Here is a 16,943-nt window from a genome sequence, read left to right on the forward strand (position 1 = left end):
TGATTTGAAAATATTTTCTCCCATTCTGAGGGTCATCTTTTTCTTGATGGTATCATTTGTGGCACAAAGTTTTTCATTGTATGCAGTCTAGTTTCTCCATTTTTTCTTTGACCTTTGTGTTTTAGTGTCATTTCTAAGTATCTGTTGCCATGAAGAGTTACTCCTGTGTAAGTCTTCTAAGAGTTTATAATTTTAGCTTTTATATTTAAGTCTGTGATCTGAGTTAAAGTTTGTATATGGTGTGAGGTAGGGGTCCAACTTTATTCTTTTTGTGTGGCTATTCAGTTGTCCCGGCACCACTTGTTGTTTGTTTGTTTTAATTGAAGTATAGTTGATTTACAATGTTGTGTTAGTTTCAGGTGTACAGCAGAGTGATTCAGTTATTTATATATGTGTGTGTGTGTGTGTGTATATATTCTTTTTCAGGTTCTTTTCCCTTATAGATTACTACAAAACCAGCATGACTTGTTGAAAAGACTATTCTTTTGCCATTGAATTGTGTTGGTATTGTTGTTGAAAATCAGTTGACCATAAATCTAAGAGTTTATTTCTGGATTCTCAGTTCTTTGCCATTGATATATATGCCTCTCCTTACACCAGTACACAGTGTCCTCATTACTGTAGATTTATAATAAGTTTTGAAATCAGAAGGTATGAATCCTCCAAATTTATTCTTCTGTGATTCTGGGTTCCTTGAATTTCATATCAGTTTTATGATCAACTTGTCAGTTTCTGCAAAGAAACCAGCTAGGGTTTGATAGGTATTGTATTGAATCTGTAGATCACTTTGGGCACTAATGCCATCTTAACAGTGTTAGGTCTTCTAGTCCATGAGCATGAGAAGCCTTTCTGTTTATTTAGATCTTCTTTGATTTTTTCCAACGTTTTGTAGTTTTCAGTGTACAAATCTTAAACTTCTTTTAAAGACTCTTCCCAGTTATTATTTTATTCTATTATAAATAGAATTATTTTTCTTAATTTCACATTTAGATTGTTCATTGCTAGTGTGTAGAAGTAAAATTGGTTTTTATTACTGATTTTAAATCCTGGAGCCTTATTTGAACTTGTTTATTAGTCTAATATATTTATAGTAAATTCCTTGGAATTTTCTATATACAATATTAAGTCATCTGCAACTTCTTTCCCTCCAATCTGGATACCTTTTATTTCATTTTCTTGCTTAATTGCTTTGGCTAGAACCTTTAGTACCATGTTGAGTAGAAGTGGTCAGAGCAGACATCTTTGTCTTGCTTCTGTTCTTAGTGGGGAAGTTTTTTGCCTTTCAAGGTTAAATATGATGTTGGCTGTAGATATTTTATAGTTGCCTTTATCATGTTGAGGAAGTTCACATTTATTCCTGGTTTGTTGAGTATTTTTATTATGTAAGGGTATTGAATTTTGTCAGATGCCATTTTTGCATCTATTGAGATGATCACATGGGTTTGTCCTTTATTCTGTTAAGTGGGTTTATTTCATTGGATTGATTTTCATATGTTAAACCAATCTTGTATTCCTGGGGTTTTTGCATCTATATTCACAAGGGATGTTGATCTATAGTTCCTTTTCTTGTGATAGCTTTGTCTGGTTTTGGTATCAGGGTAACTGACCTCATAGAATAAGTTGGGAAGGGTTCTTTTCTGGGTTTTTTGGAAGTATTTGTGAAAGATTAGCATTAATTTTTCGTTAAATGTTTGATAGAGTTCACCAGTGCTGCCATCTGGACCTATTCTTTTCTTGTGGGAAGTTTTAAAATTACTAATTCAATCCATTTACTTATTATGGGTCTGTTCAGATTTTCAGTTTCTTCTTGAGTCCAGTTAGGTAATTTGTGTCTTTCAAGGAATGTGTCCATTTCATCTGAGTTAGCTAATTTTTTATCTTATTCATAGAATTCCTTTATAATCTTTTTTTTTTTTTTTTTGGTGAGGTTGGTGATAATGTCCCATCATTCATTCTTGATTTTAGTAATTTTATTTGTTTCTCCTTTTTTCTTAGTCTAGTTTGTCAGTTTTGTTTACCTTACTACCCACTTTTAAAATTGCTTCAACAATAGTTATTTACTTGCCTTTCCTTTTAGGGTTGACTTCTTTATCCCAGGAGTCTCTGTGGTTGGTGGGTTCTCAATATGCTCCAGCCCCAGACTGCTAGAACAAGAGAGAATGATAGAATTGGCAGTGAAATACACAAACCACCCTCCTGCTCTCTGGATTCACAATCAGGTGAGCAAACCTGTGTTTAAACTGGGAGATCTGGGATCTCTGTCTCCCACAGAATTTGTGTTCAGCTCACTTAATCCACCTAAGAAACCTAGGCTTGCATGAAAAGGGTAGAAGCTCACAAAGAGCTCCCCTCCATCCAGAATTCAGACTGTAGCAAGGTTAAAGAAGCAGAACCTTTTTGATGCACTAAGGATGATGCAAAGATACTTTGGGGTCTTGAAATACCTTCTGGGTCACCAAACAGTATTCAGTTGAATGCTGCTTTAGGATTAAAACATTTTTACTTCATATGTACGTTTTTGGAAATTGGCTCTGTGTGTGTCTTGTAATTGGTAAATCTATAAATCAGATTATTTTGTCCTGACCATCTTAAATGAAGAGAATTAAGCTAATCATTCTCTCATTATTTGGAGAGGAAACAATCTCTGATTACGTACTTCTCGTGCCCAGTTGAGCACTGCTAAACCTGTGGTGCCACTGCCTCTCCATTTCAGTCTCTGGAGAGCTCTTCACATGTGATTTTGAGAAGGAGTCCACATTTGCTGCTAATAATTCATTGTTCATCATGGACCTCAACACAACCCTATGCTGCTGTTCATTACCTACTAGAACTCTGATAACAAAGAGTGAGCTAAGAACAGATCAGTTATTTGTCTTCTTAGTTTTTGACCTTTATCTTTTTTTTAACTGCCATCCCCTTCACTTCTAGAGTGTGCCTTCTATATTTACCAACAACCTCCATCCCATCTCAGGCACTTGCTTATCCCCTTTACCAAAAAGGAATGTGCTATATTGCAAATATTGTAGATACAAATAAACTGATTTTAAAATTTATATGGAAGAGCAAAGGAACTAGGGTAGCAAAAACAGTTTTGAAAAAGAAGACTAACAGGGGAGGCATCACATTACTCAAATTTAAGATTAAAATAAAGCTACCGTAATAAAAACAGTGTGGTATTGGTGAAGGCATAGACATATAGATCAATGGAACAGATTAAAGAGTTCAATAGACCGGCACACATACGGCCTTTTGATTTTTGACAGAGGTGCTAAAGAAATTCAATGGAGAAAGGATAACCTTTTCAACAAACAGTGCTGGAATAGTTGTCTATCCATATGCAGAAAAAAGGAACATTGACTTAAATCTCATACTTTATATTCAGAGGTAACTCAAAATATATTGTAGGTCTAAGTAAAGGTTTTAGAAGAAAACACTGGATATATTCTGAACATCAGGGTAGGCAGATAGTTCTCAGACATGACACCAAAAGCAAGATTCCTAAGAGGAAAGATTTATATATTGGACTTAATCAAAATTAAAATTTTTTTTCTGCAAAATACACTATGACAGAATTTTCAAAAAGAAGCCACAGCCTAGGAGAAAGTATTTGCAAATTAGATATCCAACAAAGGACTCATATCCAGAATATATAAAGAACTTGCAAAAGGCAGCAAAAATAAAACAAACATAATTTTTAAATGAGCAAAGGATTGAACAGATGCTTCCCTAAAAAGGACATAAGGATGGCAAATAAGCAGTGAAACAATGGTCAGCATCATTAACCATTAGGGAAATGCAGATTAAAACCATATATAGTGGGATACCTCTACAGACCTATTAGAATGACTAAAATTTAAAAGATCGACAATACCAAGTACTGCCAATGATGTGGAGAAACTGGAACTCTTATATTGCTTATATTGTTAGAAGGAAAGCAAGATACTACAGCCATCCTGGAAAATATTTTGGCAATTCCATATGAAACTAAATATACACTTACCATAATACCCAGCAGTACCACTCCTGGGTATTCATCCTAGAGAAACAAAAGAATTGTCCATATAAAAACCGGTACATGAATGTTTATAGTGGTTCTATTCATAATTGTCAAAAACTAGAAACAACCAAAACATCCCTCAGCAGGTGAATGGATAAGCTGTGATATCAATACATTCATACAGTATACAGGCAGACCTTGTTTTACTGCGCCTTACTTTACTGCACTTTGCAAATAATTGTGTTCTTTTACTAATTGAATGTTTGTGGCAACCCTGCCTTGTCAGATGATAGTTAGCATTTTTTTTTAACAATAAAGGTTTTCTTTATATGAAGAAATTTTTTAAATTATAGTTGGGCTTCCCTGGTGGCGCAGTGGTTGAGAGTCCACCTGCCGATGCAGGGGACACGGGTTCATGCCCCAGTCTGGGAAGATCCCACATGTCACGGAGCGGCTGGGCCCGTGAGCCATGGCCACTGAACCTGCGCGTCTGGAGCCTGTGCTCTGCAACGGGAGAGGCCACAACAGTGAGAGACCCACATACCGCAGGAAAAAAAAAAAAATATATAGTTAATTTACAATGTTACGTTAGTTTCAGATGTACAGCAAAGTGACTGTATACATATATATGTTTGTGTGTGTATGTGTGTATATATATATATATACATATACATACATATATATATTCTTTTTCAGATTCTTTCCCATTATAGGTTATTACAAGATATTGAATATAGTTTCCTGTAGTATATAGTAGGTCCTTGTTGTTTATCTGTCTTATATATAGCAGTAGTATATGTATGTTAATCCCAAACTCTTAATTTATCCCTTCCCCAGCTTTCCGCTTTGGTGGCCGTAATTTTGTTTTCTATGCCTGTGAGTCTATTTCTGTTTTGTGAATAAGTTTTTTTGTATTATTTTTTTAGATTCCACATACAAGTGATATATGATATTTGTCTTTGTCTCATTTACTTCACTTAGTATGATAATCTCTAAGTGTATCTATGTAGCTTCAAATGGCATTATTTCATTCTTTTTTATGGCTGAGTATTATTCCATCATATATATATATACCACATCTTCTTTATCCATTCATCTGTTGATGGACATAAGGTTGTTTCCATGTCTTGGCTATTGTGAATAGGTCTGCTATGAACTTTGCGGTGCATGTATCTTTTCAAATTAGAGTTTTCTCTAGATATATGCCCAGGAGTGGGATTGATGGATCATATGCTAAGTCTGTTTTTAGTTTTTTAAGGAACCTCCATATTGTTCTTTATAGTGGCTGCACCAATTTACCTTTCTACCAACAGTTTGGAAGGTTGCCTTTCCCCACACCCTGTCCACCATTTATTTGTAGATTTTTTGATGATGGCCATTCTGACTGGAGTGAGGTGGTACCTCCTAGTTGTTTTGATTTGCATTTCTCTAATAATTAACGACATTGAGCATCATTTCATATGCCTTTTGGCCATCTGTATGTCTTCTTTGGAGAAATGTCTGTTTAGGTCTTCTACCCATTTTTTAATTGGGTTTTTTTTTGATATTAAGCTGTATGAGCTATTTGTATATTTTGGGCGTTAATCCCTTGCTGGTAGCATTGTTTGCAAATATTTTCTCCCAGTCCATAGGTTGTCTTTTCATTTTGTTTATGGTTTCCTTTGTTGTGCAAAAGCTTTTAAGTTTAATTAGGTCCCATTTGTTTATTTTTGTTTTTATTTCCATTACTCTAGGAGATGGAGCCAAAAAAAATATTGCTGAAATTTATGTCAAAGAGTGTCCTGCCTATGTTTTTCTCTAGGAGTTTAATAGTATCTGGTCTTAACATTTAGGTCTTTAATCCACTTTGAGTTTGTTTTTCTATATGATGTTAGAGAATGTTCTAATTTTATTCTTTTACATGTAGCTGTCCAGTTTTCCCCGTACCACTTAGTGAAGAGACTGTCTTTTCTCCATTGTCTATTCTTGCCTCCTTTGTCATAGATTAATTGACCATAAGTGTGTGGGTTTATTTCTGGGCTTTCTGTCCTGTTCCATTGATCTGTCTTGTGCCAGTACCATACTGTTTTGATTACTGTAGCTTTGTAGTATAAAGTATTTTTTAATTAAGGTATGTACATGGTTTTTTTAGACATAATGCTACTGTACACTTAATAGACTAAAGTATAATGTAAACATAACTTTTATATGCATTATAAATGTAACTATTATATGCACAGCAACCAAACAATGGCTGTGACTCACTTAATTGTAGTATTCGCTTTATTGCTGTGTTCTGGAATCCAACCTGCAGTATCTCCCAGGTCCACCTGTATTTGTTAATTAAGCAGTAAAAACAGATCAACTGTTGATGCACAACACAACTCAGGTGAATCTCAGGGGTGTTATGTTGAGTGAAAAAAGCCAGTCTCAAAGGTCCCATACATCTCATTTATGCCACAATCTGGAAGGCAGAAATACAGTGATGGAAACGTGGTTGACAAGGGATAGGGTGGGGAAGGGTGTGAGCAGAAAGGGATAGCATAGGGGAGTTTTGGGGGGGTGATGGAACTGTTCAGTATCAATTTTGGTGCTACACTTCTCTATGTTTGTGTTAAAATTCATAGAAGTGTACAACAACAAAAAACTGTTACCGTAAAGATAATGTAAAAAATAAAAGATTTCTAAATCTACAGCAGCATAAAAAAATATTCTTCCTATGGTTTACATGTCAGGTTGTATCTGTTTACGCACATTTCTAGCTGCTTGCCTTAGCATTTCCATTGTAAATGTATCCTGTCACATTTCTACCCTGCGACCTTCTGAGTCCTTCCTTTGGTGTGGCCTCGGCTATCTCATTCCTTTTTATATTCTCTTTGGATTTTCCTCCATCACTATCTCCAGGTTGCATCCTGAGTTGTTAAAGTATGCCCTGAGGGTGGGACCAGCAAGGTGTCCATGTGCCCCGGGCTCAGTGCTAAAAGGAGCTTAGCCATCTGGGCTCCTAGTGCCACGTGCCCCCTCCAGTTGTTGGCCGCCTACGTGACCTGGACCTGTTCCTGGTCCATAGCTCCCTGCTTGGTTTCATGGCTCATTGGCATTTCAGTGAAGGAACTTATTCCAAGAGGCTGTAGAAAATCTCCAAGTGGCATTGCTTGAGTGCACATCCTAATTGTATTGCCTGCTCCACTCTGCCCAGTGGGAGTTGCAAACAGCCTTTATGAAGTTAGATTTTTCTTGGAACCATTCTCAGGTGTCTGTTTTCCTCCTGAGGATTCGTCTTATTAAGCTATTAGAGTGGACAATAGAGGCACGTGAGTGTCTCGGTGGCAGCAGGCTGCTGTGTTGGGACATGGAATAAAGTGCCATAAATGTCTTCCTTTATTTTCTCTGCTTTGGCTCAAGCTCCTGGTAGGGTAAAGGGTTGTAGACAGCTATTGTGTGCTGGGCGCCAGTTGCAGTGGAAAAGTTGTTTATTTCAAAAGTAGAAAATCTATATCCAAATTAGATACATTGCCATGTAATTGAAGGTAATGTCCCTTTACTCGCTTCCATTTTATACTCTACAGCACTTTGAGTCTCGTGTTCATGCTACCCTGGCAGTTTTTATTGATCAACAAAAGACAAAGATGGCTTTTGATTCTTTCCAGATGCTAGCAAATTAGGAGATAGATCTACTGAAGATTATTTTGTCACTAAGGAGACGACAGGCTTCTTGATTATTATCTCTCTCTGGGACATATTTTCTTGACAACTTAAGGGTTGAAAATGCTCTGGTTTCTAAAAACAGTAACCTAAAGGTTTTGTTTGGTGTCATTACTAAGCACTCTGAAGGTGACCATTGGAGGGAATTATTTCTGTCTTGTTTCTTAGTCTCTTTTACTCTTAGATTCTTAGAGATAAAGAGAAATGTACAGGCAAGAAGGAGAGGAGGGGAGAGAGATTAACTCTGCTGTCATCATTAGACAGAGCCTCCACAGATTTCTGTTTTCAAGACTTGAAAGGGAAGAGCATTTTAAAGCACTTTGGAAGACAGTGTCGCAATTCCTAGATTTTAGTTATTCCTAAAAGAATGCACCCTTGCTGCTAATTTCTTCTGTCAAAAATGAAAACCCATGTACCATCCTTCATGTAAAAATCTCCTGCATCTTTAAAATAGTTCAGATGGGGTTTTTTTTCCCCCTGAGAGAAAGGATTTCCATTCATTTAACAGTTCTTGACCAAAAAGGACCTGTTCTGTGAATTCACATAATTTTCGTTTTTTCTTAGATTTTCTCTAAGTTTAGTTCTTTAAGTTGTAGAGCCCCAAATTAAATTCATATCAAAAAGTACTTACTGTGCACCTATCAGGCAAGGCACCAGGTGAGCGCTCAGGGTTGGTCTTCAGAAAGTGCCTGAACTGAGGGAGTCTACTCAGTTGACTTGTGTCAAGAATGCTCCTAGTATAAATGATTTCTTTATTCCTAAGTTCTGTTTTTTGGTGACAGGGAAGAAGGAAGCAGGCACCCCCTATGTTTTTTCTTCTGTGACAGCCACATGACCAAAATACCCTCCATGTAGTGCTTGCTGCCAGCAGGGGTTCCCCCACAGTGTCATGCAATGCCCACCATGGCCCTGGGGGGTGAGCAGGACAGGGGCTGGAACCCATTTTCCAGGTGCGGCAGCAGAGGCTGAGAGGAGCGAAGGGACTTGCTGGATTTCATAGGGGCTGTGATTAAAAGTTAGCTTTCTGACTCCTAGATCAGTGTGTTTTTATCCAAATTAAGGGTTCTCAACACTGCTGGATCCAATGCCCCCTTTCATTTCTGAAATGAAATTCAAAGTTAATATATACATAGGTACATACATTAAATAAATACGTTTAAAATATAACACAATTCTCTAAATACAATACAAAGGAGAAATAAAGAAAGAAAGTGATCCATAATCAAAGACTGTATTTCAGTGTATAAATGGTGGGACATGTCTAAACTAGAAGGTAGAATGAGGTAGGCAGGTTGCTGTTCCTCAGTGTAGGATTACCGTGAATACACGTATACAGATGCAGGTGGTGCAGGTGTTTCCTGGCAACAGAATGACCACACATACGTGCTGTACACTGGGATGTGGTTCTCCAGAATAGTGAACATGTTTGGTAAATTTCTGGACATAACAACATACAATCTACATGGCAGTGACATTCTGGAAAATTCAGACTATGTTAGATCCAGGCAAACAATACTTTGACTTGTTTTTGTTTCTGGGTTTTTTTTTGGCAGTATGTGGGCCTCTCACTGTTGTGGCCTCTCCCATTGCGGAGCACAGGCTCCGGATGCGCAGGCTCAGTGGCCATGGCTCACGGGCCCAGCCGCTCCGTGGCATGTGGGATCTTCCCGGACCGGGGCATGAACCTGTGTTCCCTGCATCGGCAGGCGGACTCTCAACCACTGTGCCACCAGGGAAGCCCTCTGTTTTTGTTTTTTATACAGCAGGTTCTTATTAGTTATCCATTTTGTACACGTCAGTGTATACATGTCAATCCCAATCTCCCAATTCATCACACCACCACCCCCCAGCCCCGCTGCTTTCCCCCCTTGGTGTCCATACGTTTGTTCTCTACATGTGTGTTTCAATTTCTGCCCTGCAAACTGGTTCATCTGTACCATCTTTCTAGGTTCCACATATATGCGTTAATATGCTATATTTGTTTTTCTCTTTCTGACTTACTTCACTCTGTATGACAGTCTCTAGATCTTACCATGTCTCTACAAATGACCGAGTTTTGTTCCTTTTTATGGCTGAGTAATATTGCATCGTATATATGTACCACATCTTCTTTATCCATTTGTCTGTCGGTGGACATTTAGGTTGCTTCCATGTCCTGGCTATTGTAAATAGTGCTGCAGTGAACATTGGGGTACATGTGTCTTTTTGAATTATGGTTTTCTCTGGGTATATGCCCAGTAGTGGGATTGCTGGGTCATATGGTAATTCTAATTTTAGTTTTTTAAGGAACCTCCATACTGTTTTCCATAGTGGCTGTATTAATTTACATTCCCATCAACAGTGCAAGAGAGTTCCCTTTTCTACACACCCTCTCCAGCATTTGTTGTTTGTAGATTTTCTCATGATGCCCATTCTAACTGGTGTGAGGTGATACCTCATTGTAGTTTTGATTTGCATTTCTCTAATAATTAGTGATGTTGAGCAGCTTTTCATGTGCTTCTTGGCCACCTGTATGTCTTCTTTGGAGAAATGTCTATTTAGGTCTTCTGCCCATTTTTTGATTCTATCGTTTGTTTTTTTAATATTGAGCTGCATGAGCTGTTTATATATTTTGGAGATTAATCCTGTGTCCATTGATTTGATTGCAAATATTTTCTCCCATTCTGAGGGTTGTCTTTTAGTCTTGTTTGTAGTTTCCTTTGCTTTGCAAAAGCTTTAAGTTTCATTAGGTCCCATTTGTTTATTTTTGTTTTTATTTCCATTACTCTAGGAGGTGGATCAAAAAAGATCTTGCTATGATTTATGTCATAGAATGTTCTTCCTGTGTTTTCCTCTAAGAGTTTTATAGTGTATGGTCTTACATTTAGGTCACTAATCCATTTTGAGTTTATTTTTGTGTATGGTGTTAGGGAGTGTTCTAATTTCATTCTTCTACATGGAGCTGTCCAGTTTTCCCAGCACCACTTATTGAAGAGAGTGTTTTTTCTCTTGTATATCCTTGTCTCCTTTGTCATAGATTAGTTGACCATAGGTGCATGGGTATATCTCTGGGCTTTCTATCCTGTTCCATTGATCTATGTTTCTGTTTTTGTGCCAGTACCATATTGTCTTGATTACTGTAGCTTTGTAGTATAGTCTGAAGTCAGGGAGTCTGATTCCTCCTGCTCCGTTTTTTTCCCTCAAGACTTCTTTGGCTATTCGGGGTCTTTTGTGTCTCCATACAAATGTTAAGATTTTTTCTAGTTTTGTAAAAAAAATGCCATTGGTAATTTGATAGGGATTGCATTGAATCTGTAGGTTGCTTGGGAAGTATAGTCATTTTCACAATATTGTTTCTTCCAATCCAAGAACATGGTATATCTCTCCATCTGTTGGTGTCATCTTTAATTTCTTTCATCAGTGTCTTGTAGTTTTCTGCATACAGGTCTTTTGTCTCCCTAGGTAGGTTTATTCCTAGGTATTTTATTCTTTGTGTTACAGTGGTAAATGGGAGTGTTTCCTTAATTTCTCTTTCAGATGTTTCATCATTTATGTATAGGAATGCCAGAGATTTCTGTGCATTAATATTGTATCCTGCAACTATGTTGAATAATAGCGGTGAGAGTGGATATCTTTGTCTTGTTCCTGATCTTAGAAGAAATGCTTTCAGTTTTTCGCCATTGAGAATGATGTTTGCTGTGGGCTTGTTGTATATGGCCTTTATTATGTTGAGGAAGGGTCCCTCTATGCCTACTTTCTGGAGAGTTTTTATCATAAATGGGTGTTGAATTTTGTCAAAAGCTTTTTCTGCATCTATTGAGATGATCATATGGTTTTTATTCTTCAATTTGTTAATATGGTGTATCACATTGATTGATTTGCATATACTGAAGAATCCTTGCATCCCTAGGATAAATCCCACTTGATCATGGTGTATGATCCTTTTAATGTTGTTGGATTCTGTTTGCTAGTATTTTGTTGAGGATTTTTGCATCTATATTCATCAGTGATATAGGTGTGTAATTTTCTGTTTTTGTAGTGTCTTTGGTTTTGTTTTGTTTTTTTGTGGTACGCGGGCCTCTCACTGTTGTGGCCTCTCCCGTTGCAGGGTACAGGCTCCGGATGTGCAGGCTCAGCGGCCATGGCTCACGGGCCCAGCCGCTCTGCGGCATGTGGGATCCTCCTGGACCGGGGCACGAACCCGTGTCCCCTGCATCAGCAGGCGTACTCTCAATCACTGCGCCACCAGGGAAGCCCGTATCTTTGGTTTTGGTAACAGAGTGATGGTGGTCTTATAGAATGAGTTTGGGAGTGTTCCTTCCTCTGCAGTGTTTTGGAAGAGTTTGAGAAGGATGAGTGTTAGCTCTTCTCTAAATGTTTGGTAGAATTCACCTGTGAAGCCATCTGGTCCTGGATTTTTGTTTGTTGGAAGATTTTTAATCACAGTTTCAATTTCATTACTTGTGATTGGTCTGCTTATAGTTTCTATTTCTTCCTGGTTCAGTCTTGGAAGCTTATACCTTTCTAAGAATTTGTCCATTTCTTCCAAGTTGTCCTAAAATTTTATTGGCATAGAGTTGCTTGTAGTAGTCTCTTAGGATGCTTTGTATTTTTGAAGTGTCTGTTCTAACTTCTCCTTTTTCATTTCTAATTTTATTGATTTGAGTCCTCTCTCTCTTTTTCTTGATGAGTCTGGCTAATGGTTTATCAATTTTGTTTATCTTCTCAAAGAACCAGCTTTTAGTTTTATTGACCTTTGCTGTTGTTTTCTTTGTTTCTATTTCATTTATTTCTGCTCTGATCTTCATGATTTCTTTCCTTTTACTAACTTTGGGTTTTGTTTGTTCTTCTTTCTCTAGTTCTTTTAAGTGTAAGGTTAGATTGTTTATTTGAGATTTTTCTTGTTTCTTGAGGTAGGCTTGTATTGCTATAAACTTAACCTCTTAGAAATGCTTTTGCTGCATCCCATAGGTTTTGGATCATTCTGTTTTCATTGTCATTTGTCTCTAGGTATTTTTTTGATTTCCTCTTTGATTTCTTCAGTGATCTCTTGGTTATTTAGTAACATTGTTTAGCCTGCATATGTTTGTGGTTTTTACCATTTTTTTCCCTGTAATTTCTAATCTCATAGCATTGTGGTCAGAAAGATGCTTGATATGATTTCAGTATTCTTAAATTTACTAAGACTTGATTTGTGACCCAAGATGTGACCTGTACTGGAGAATGTTCCGTGCGCACTTGAGAAGAAAGTGTAATCTGCTGTTTTTGCATTGAATGTCCTATAAATATCAAATCTATCTGGTCTTTTGTGTCATTTAAAGCTTGTGTTTCCTTATTAATTTTCTGTTTGGATGATCTGTCCGTTGGTGTAAGTGAGGTGTTAAAGTATTATTGTGTTACTGTTGATTTCCTCTTTTATAGCTGTTAGCAGTTGCCTTATGTATTGAGGTGCTCCTGTGTTGGGTGCATATATATTTATAATTGTTATATTTCTTCTTGGATTGATCCCTTGATCATTATGTAGTGTCCTTCCTTGTCTCTTGTAACGTTCTTTATTTTAAAGTCTATTTTACCTGATAGGAGTATTGCTACTCCAGTTTTCTTTTGATTTCCATTTGCATGGAATATCTTTTTCCATCCCCTCGCTTTCAGTCTGTATGTGTCCCTAGGTCTGAAGTGGGTCTCTTGTAGACAGCATATATATATGGGTCTTGTTTTTGTATCCATTCAGCGAGCCTGTGTCTTTTGGTTGGAGCATTTAATCCATTCACGTTTAAGGTAATTATCGATGCGTTATGTTCCTATGACCATTTTCTTAATTGTTTTGGGTTTGTTTTTGTGGGTCCTTTTCTTCTCTTGTGCTTCCCCCTTAGAGAAGTTCCTTTAGCATTTGTTGTAGAGCTGGTTTAGTGGTGCTGAATTCTCTTAGCTTTTGCTTGTCTGTAAAGCTTTTGATTTCTCCATTGAATCTGAATGAGATCCTTGCCGGGTAGAGTAATCTTGGTTGTAGGTTCTTCCCTTTCATCACTTTATATATGTCATGCCACTACCTTCTGGCTTGTAGAGTTTCTGCTGAGAGATCAGCTGTTAACCTTATGGGAGTTCCCTTGTCTGATATTTGTCATTTTTCCCTTACTGCTTTCACTGATTTTTCTTTGTCTTTAATTTTTGCCAATTTGATTACTGTGTGTCTTGGCATGTTTCTCCTTGGGTTTATCCTGTATGGGACTCTCTGCACTTCCTGGACTTGGGTGGCTATTTCCTTTCCCATGTTAGGGAAGTTTTCGACTATCATCTCTTCAAATATTTTCTCGGGTCCTTTCTCTCTGTCTTCTCCTTCTGAGACCCCTGTAATGCAAATGTTGTTGTGTTTAACGTTGTCCCAGAGGTCTCTTAGGCTGTCTTCATTTCTTTTCATTCTTTTATCTTTATTCTGTTCCACAGCAGTGAGTTCCACCATTGTGTCTTCCAGGTCACTTATCCATTCTTCTGCCTCAGTTATTCTGCTATTGATTCCTTCTAGTGTAGTTTTCATTTCAGTTATTGTATTGTTAATCTCTGTTTGTTTGTTCTTTAGTTCTTCTAGGTCTTTGTTAAACATTTCTTGCATCTTCTCTATCTTTGCCTCCATTCTTTTTCCAAGGTCCTGAATCATCTGTACTATCATTATTCTGAATTCTCTTTCTGGAATGTTGCCTATCTCCACTTCATTTAGTTGTTTTTCTGGGGTTTTATCTTGTTCCTTCATCTGGTACATAGCCCTCTGCCTTTTCATCATGTCTTTCTGTCAATGTGGTTTTTGTTCCACAGGCTGCAGGATTGTGGTTCTTCTTGCTTTGCTGTCTGCCCTGTGGTCGAGTTTTTTTGTAAAATGATTTAGGGTCTAGTCTCAGATCATTCCAAACCAGTTTTCACCTGCATGTACGTCCCATGGATCTTTTAGAAGTCTGTGCAGGGCAGCCCTGTGCATCACAGAGACTGGTGTGCCGCCACACCAGCTCTCTGACTTAAAAGCCCTCGTTTGCCTCATTTGCTGATTTCTGTGCTGTAAGTACTCCCACAGTTGCTGGCATCAAACTACCAGTAGAAACTGGCCCACACAATTCCTGCAGATTTAACCATCCGCTTAGCAGGAGCCAGCTTCTGGGCACCACTAACTTCACAGGACATCTGGTGTCTCTGGCCCTGCCCTCTGAATGCCAGTTGGATTCCCCAAGTCATCATGACCTGAAAAAAGTGTCACCACAGATTTCCAAAACACCTCCCTCAGGGGCAGTACCGCCCCCATGGAGAACCAGTGCATTCAGCTCTGATGGTATCTCTGGTGTAAGTGACCTCACCCAGTTGTAGCTGCTTTACCTGGGTGGGTGTGATTGGTATTCAACCCCTAGGCTGGAACCTCTGGCTGCCTGTTCTGCTCCAGGGAGAAGCTGACAGCACTGAGCAGGACCACAGTGCTGGCCTCAGCCTGTGGAGCAGCCTGGCTGTTCCCTGCTGGCGGCCAGGAGGAAGCCTGGGGACCCACACTCCTCAGCCCTGATGAGCCCAGGGTAGCCCCATCCCGCCTCTCAGCTCCAAGGCTTTAATCAGAGCACAGGCACACAGCTCAGAAAAGGACACTCATACGTCAGGGCTGTCCCCTGGGCCCAGTGCCTCTCTGCACAACCCAGTTAGTTCAGCACCTGAGAAGTTAACAAACGGCAGGATTCCTGAAGCGAGCCTCCGTTTCTCAACACCAGAGTGGCTGTGCAGCCTGCATCATGAAGGTGGAGGAGCACATGGCCTGTATGAGGCACAGGTGGGATCAATTCACGGCCCTGCGAGAACTGAGAGCAAGCTGTAAAAATGGCCCTAAAAACTGACCAGAATATAGGAGGTGGATGCCCTCTGCTTTCCGAAGGAAGAATATGGTTTAAGACCTTTGCTACACAGCATTAAAGGCTCGTTTCTCTCCCCCCTCAGTGTACACTGGACTCGGAAGTGGCCATGAGAGTGGGTGGAGAGTTCTTCTTTGACCCTCAGCCTGCAGATGCCTCTAGAAACCTTGTGTTGATTGCGGGAGGAGTTGGAATTAACCCTCTGCTTTCCATCCTGCGGCATGCAGCAGACCTCCACAGAGAACGGGCGAACGAGGGACGTGGGTATGAGATTGGAACAATCAGACTGTTCTACAGCGCAAAAAACACCAGTGAGCTCCTGTTCAAGGTAAGGGAGGAGTGTGTGTCCCATAGCTTGCTGTGAGCAGACTCGCATCATGGTATTAGTGTCCACGGACCTTTCTTGTCTCTATTCTGTCTTCTCTGCAATAGTTCAGAAGCTGGAGAGGCTGAATCATGTTCAAATGAGGCCCAGGACAATTTAAAAAGCTAGTGCTGAGGAGGCTCCCAGTGCAGTGACAGGAGAGGGCAGGGCTGGGGGCTTGACTCAGGAGGTGGACGAGCAGGAAAGTCAGCGTGGCGCTGGGGTTCCCCAGAGAGTCACGAGGACTACGGGTGGGCTCAGATGGCACAGGAGTAGGTGAGACCCAGCTGGGTATGTGAAACTCCCAGCGGTTGCATCTGTGGAAACTAAGTCCATTTGACAGGAGAAGCGTTTCACTCTGGGTTGCTTTGCAGCTGCAAGGATGAACAAAAGAACAGAAACAGTTAAAAGACACAACTGTGGTCAGTGAAACTGCTGCTTAATTGCCCACGCCTGAGAAAAAGAAAAAAGAAAAAACTCCCGGAGAGTTAGTAATATGCTTGTTAGCGTATTCAGATTTCAATTAAAAGCCAAATAGCCCTCTGTACTCTGAATGCTCTGGCCTGCTCGGCTGCAAACAATATCTCTCTAAGTAGAGAGCGGAGGGGCAGACGTGTGTGGAATGGCAGTGGAGGTTCATCGTCCCTGGGGGTGCACATCTGTTTTGATTTTTTTAAATTGTAGTGTGACCAAGTATGTTTGACATTCCAGAAAAATATCCTTGATTTAGTAAATGAATTTCCTGAGAAGATTGCATGCAGTTTGCATGTTACAAAACAGACTACACAAATCAGTGCAGACCTCAAGCCGTACATCACGGGTGAGTCCCCTAAAGATGTTTTGACTGTATCCACACCGTTATTTTGTGGATGTGCCAGTTGGTTGAGTGTAGATGCTTTATTGCTGGGAGTTGCTGGCTGGGAATGTCACTACTTGGGGAATTGAGAGACGATTCATCATGGAAAAATACGGAGAGGTTAGTTGGATTTACTTATTATATACAGATCTCCTGCTGCCCATATTAAAATTTATTTTCTGCATT

The 16,943-nt window shown here is 39.2% G+C and overlaps 1 protein-coding gene across 3 annotated transcripts in view; it reads left to right on the top strand.

Annotated features, from left to right (window-relative positions):
• The window catches only part of OXNAD1 (oxidoreductase NAD binding domain containing 1), a 55,667-nt gene that overhangs the window by 37,335 nt on the left and 1,389 nt on the right, over positions 1 to 16,943 (top strand). For all 3 annotated transcript variants that reach the window (XR_009563831.2, XM_030876371.3, XM_030876372.3), the window contains 3 exons: positions 2,078 to 2,219; positions 15,623 to 15,865; positions 16,613 to 16,721. Coding sequence is in view for 2 of the 3 variants with exons in the window: in XM_030876371.3 (XP_030732231.1) it covers positions 2,078 to 2,219; positions 15,623 to 15,865; positions 16,613 to 16,721 (494 nt within the window). In the remaining variant the exon portion in view is untranslated. The remainder of the gene's footprint in view (positions 1 to 2,077; positions 2,220 to 15,622; positions 15,866 to 16,612; positions 16,722 to 16,943) is intronic.

Source organism: Globicephala melas, chromosome 4 (assembly GCF_963455315.2).
Source record: "Globicephala melas chromosome 4, mGloMel1.2, whole genome shotgun sequence".
NCBI classification, from domain to species: Eukaryota; Metazoa; Chordata; class Mammalia; order Artiodactyla; family Delphinidae; genus Globicephala; species Globicephala melas.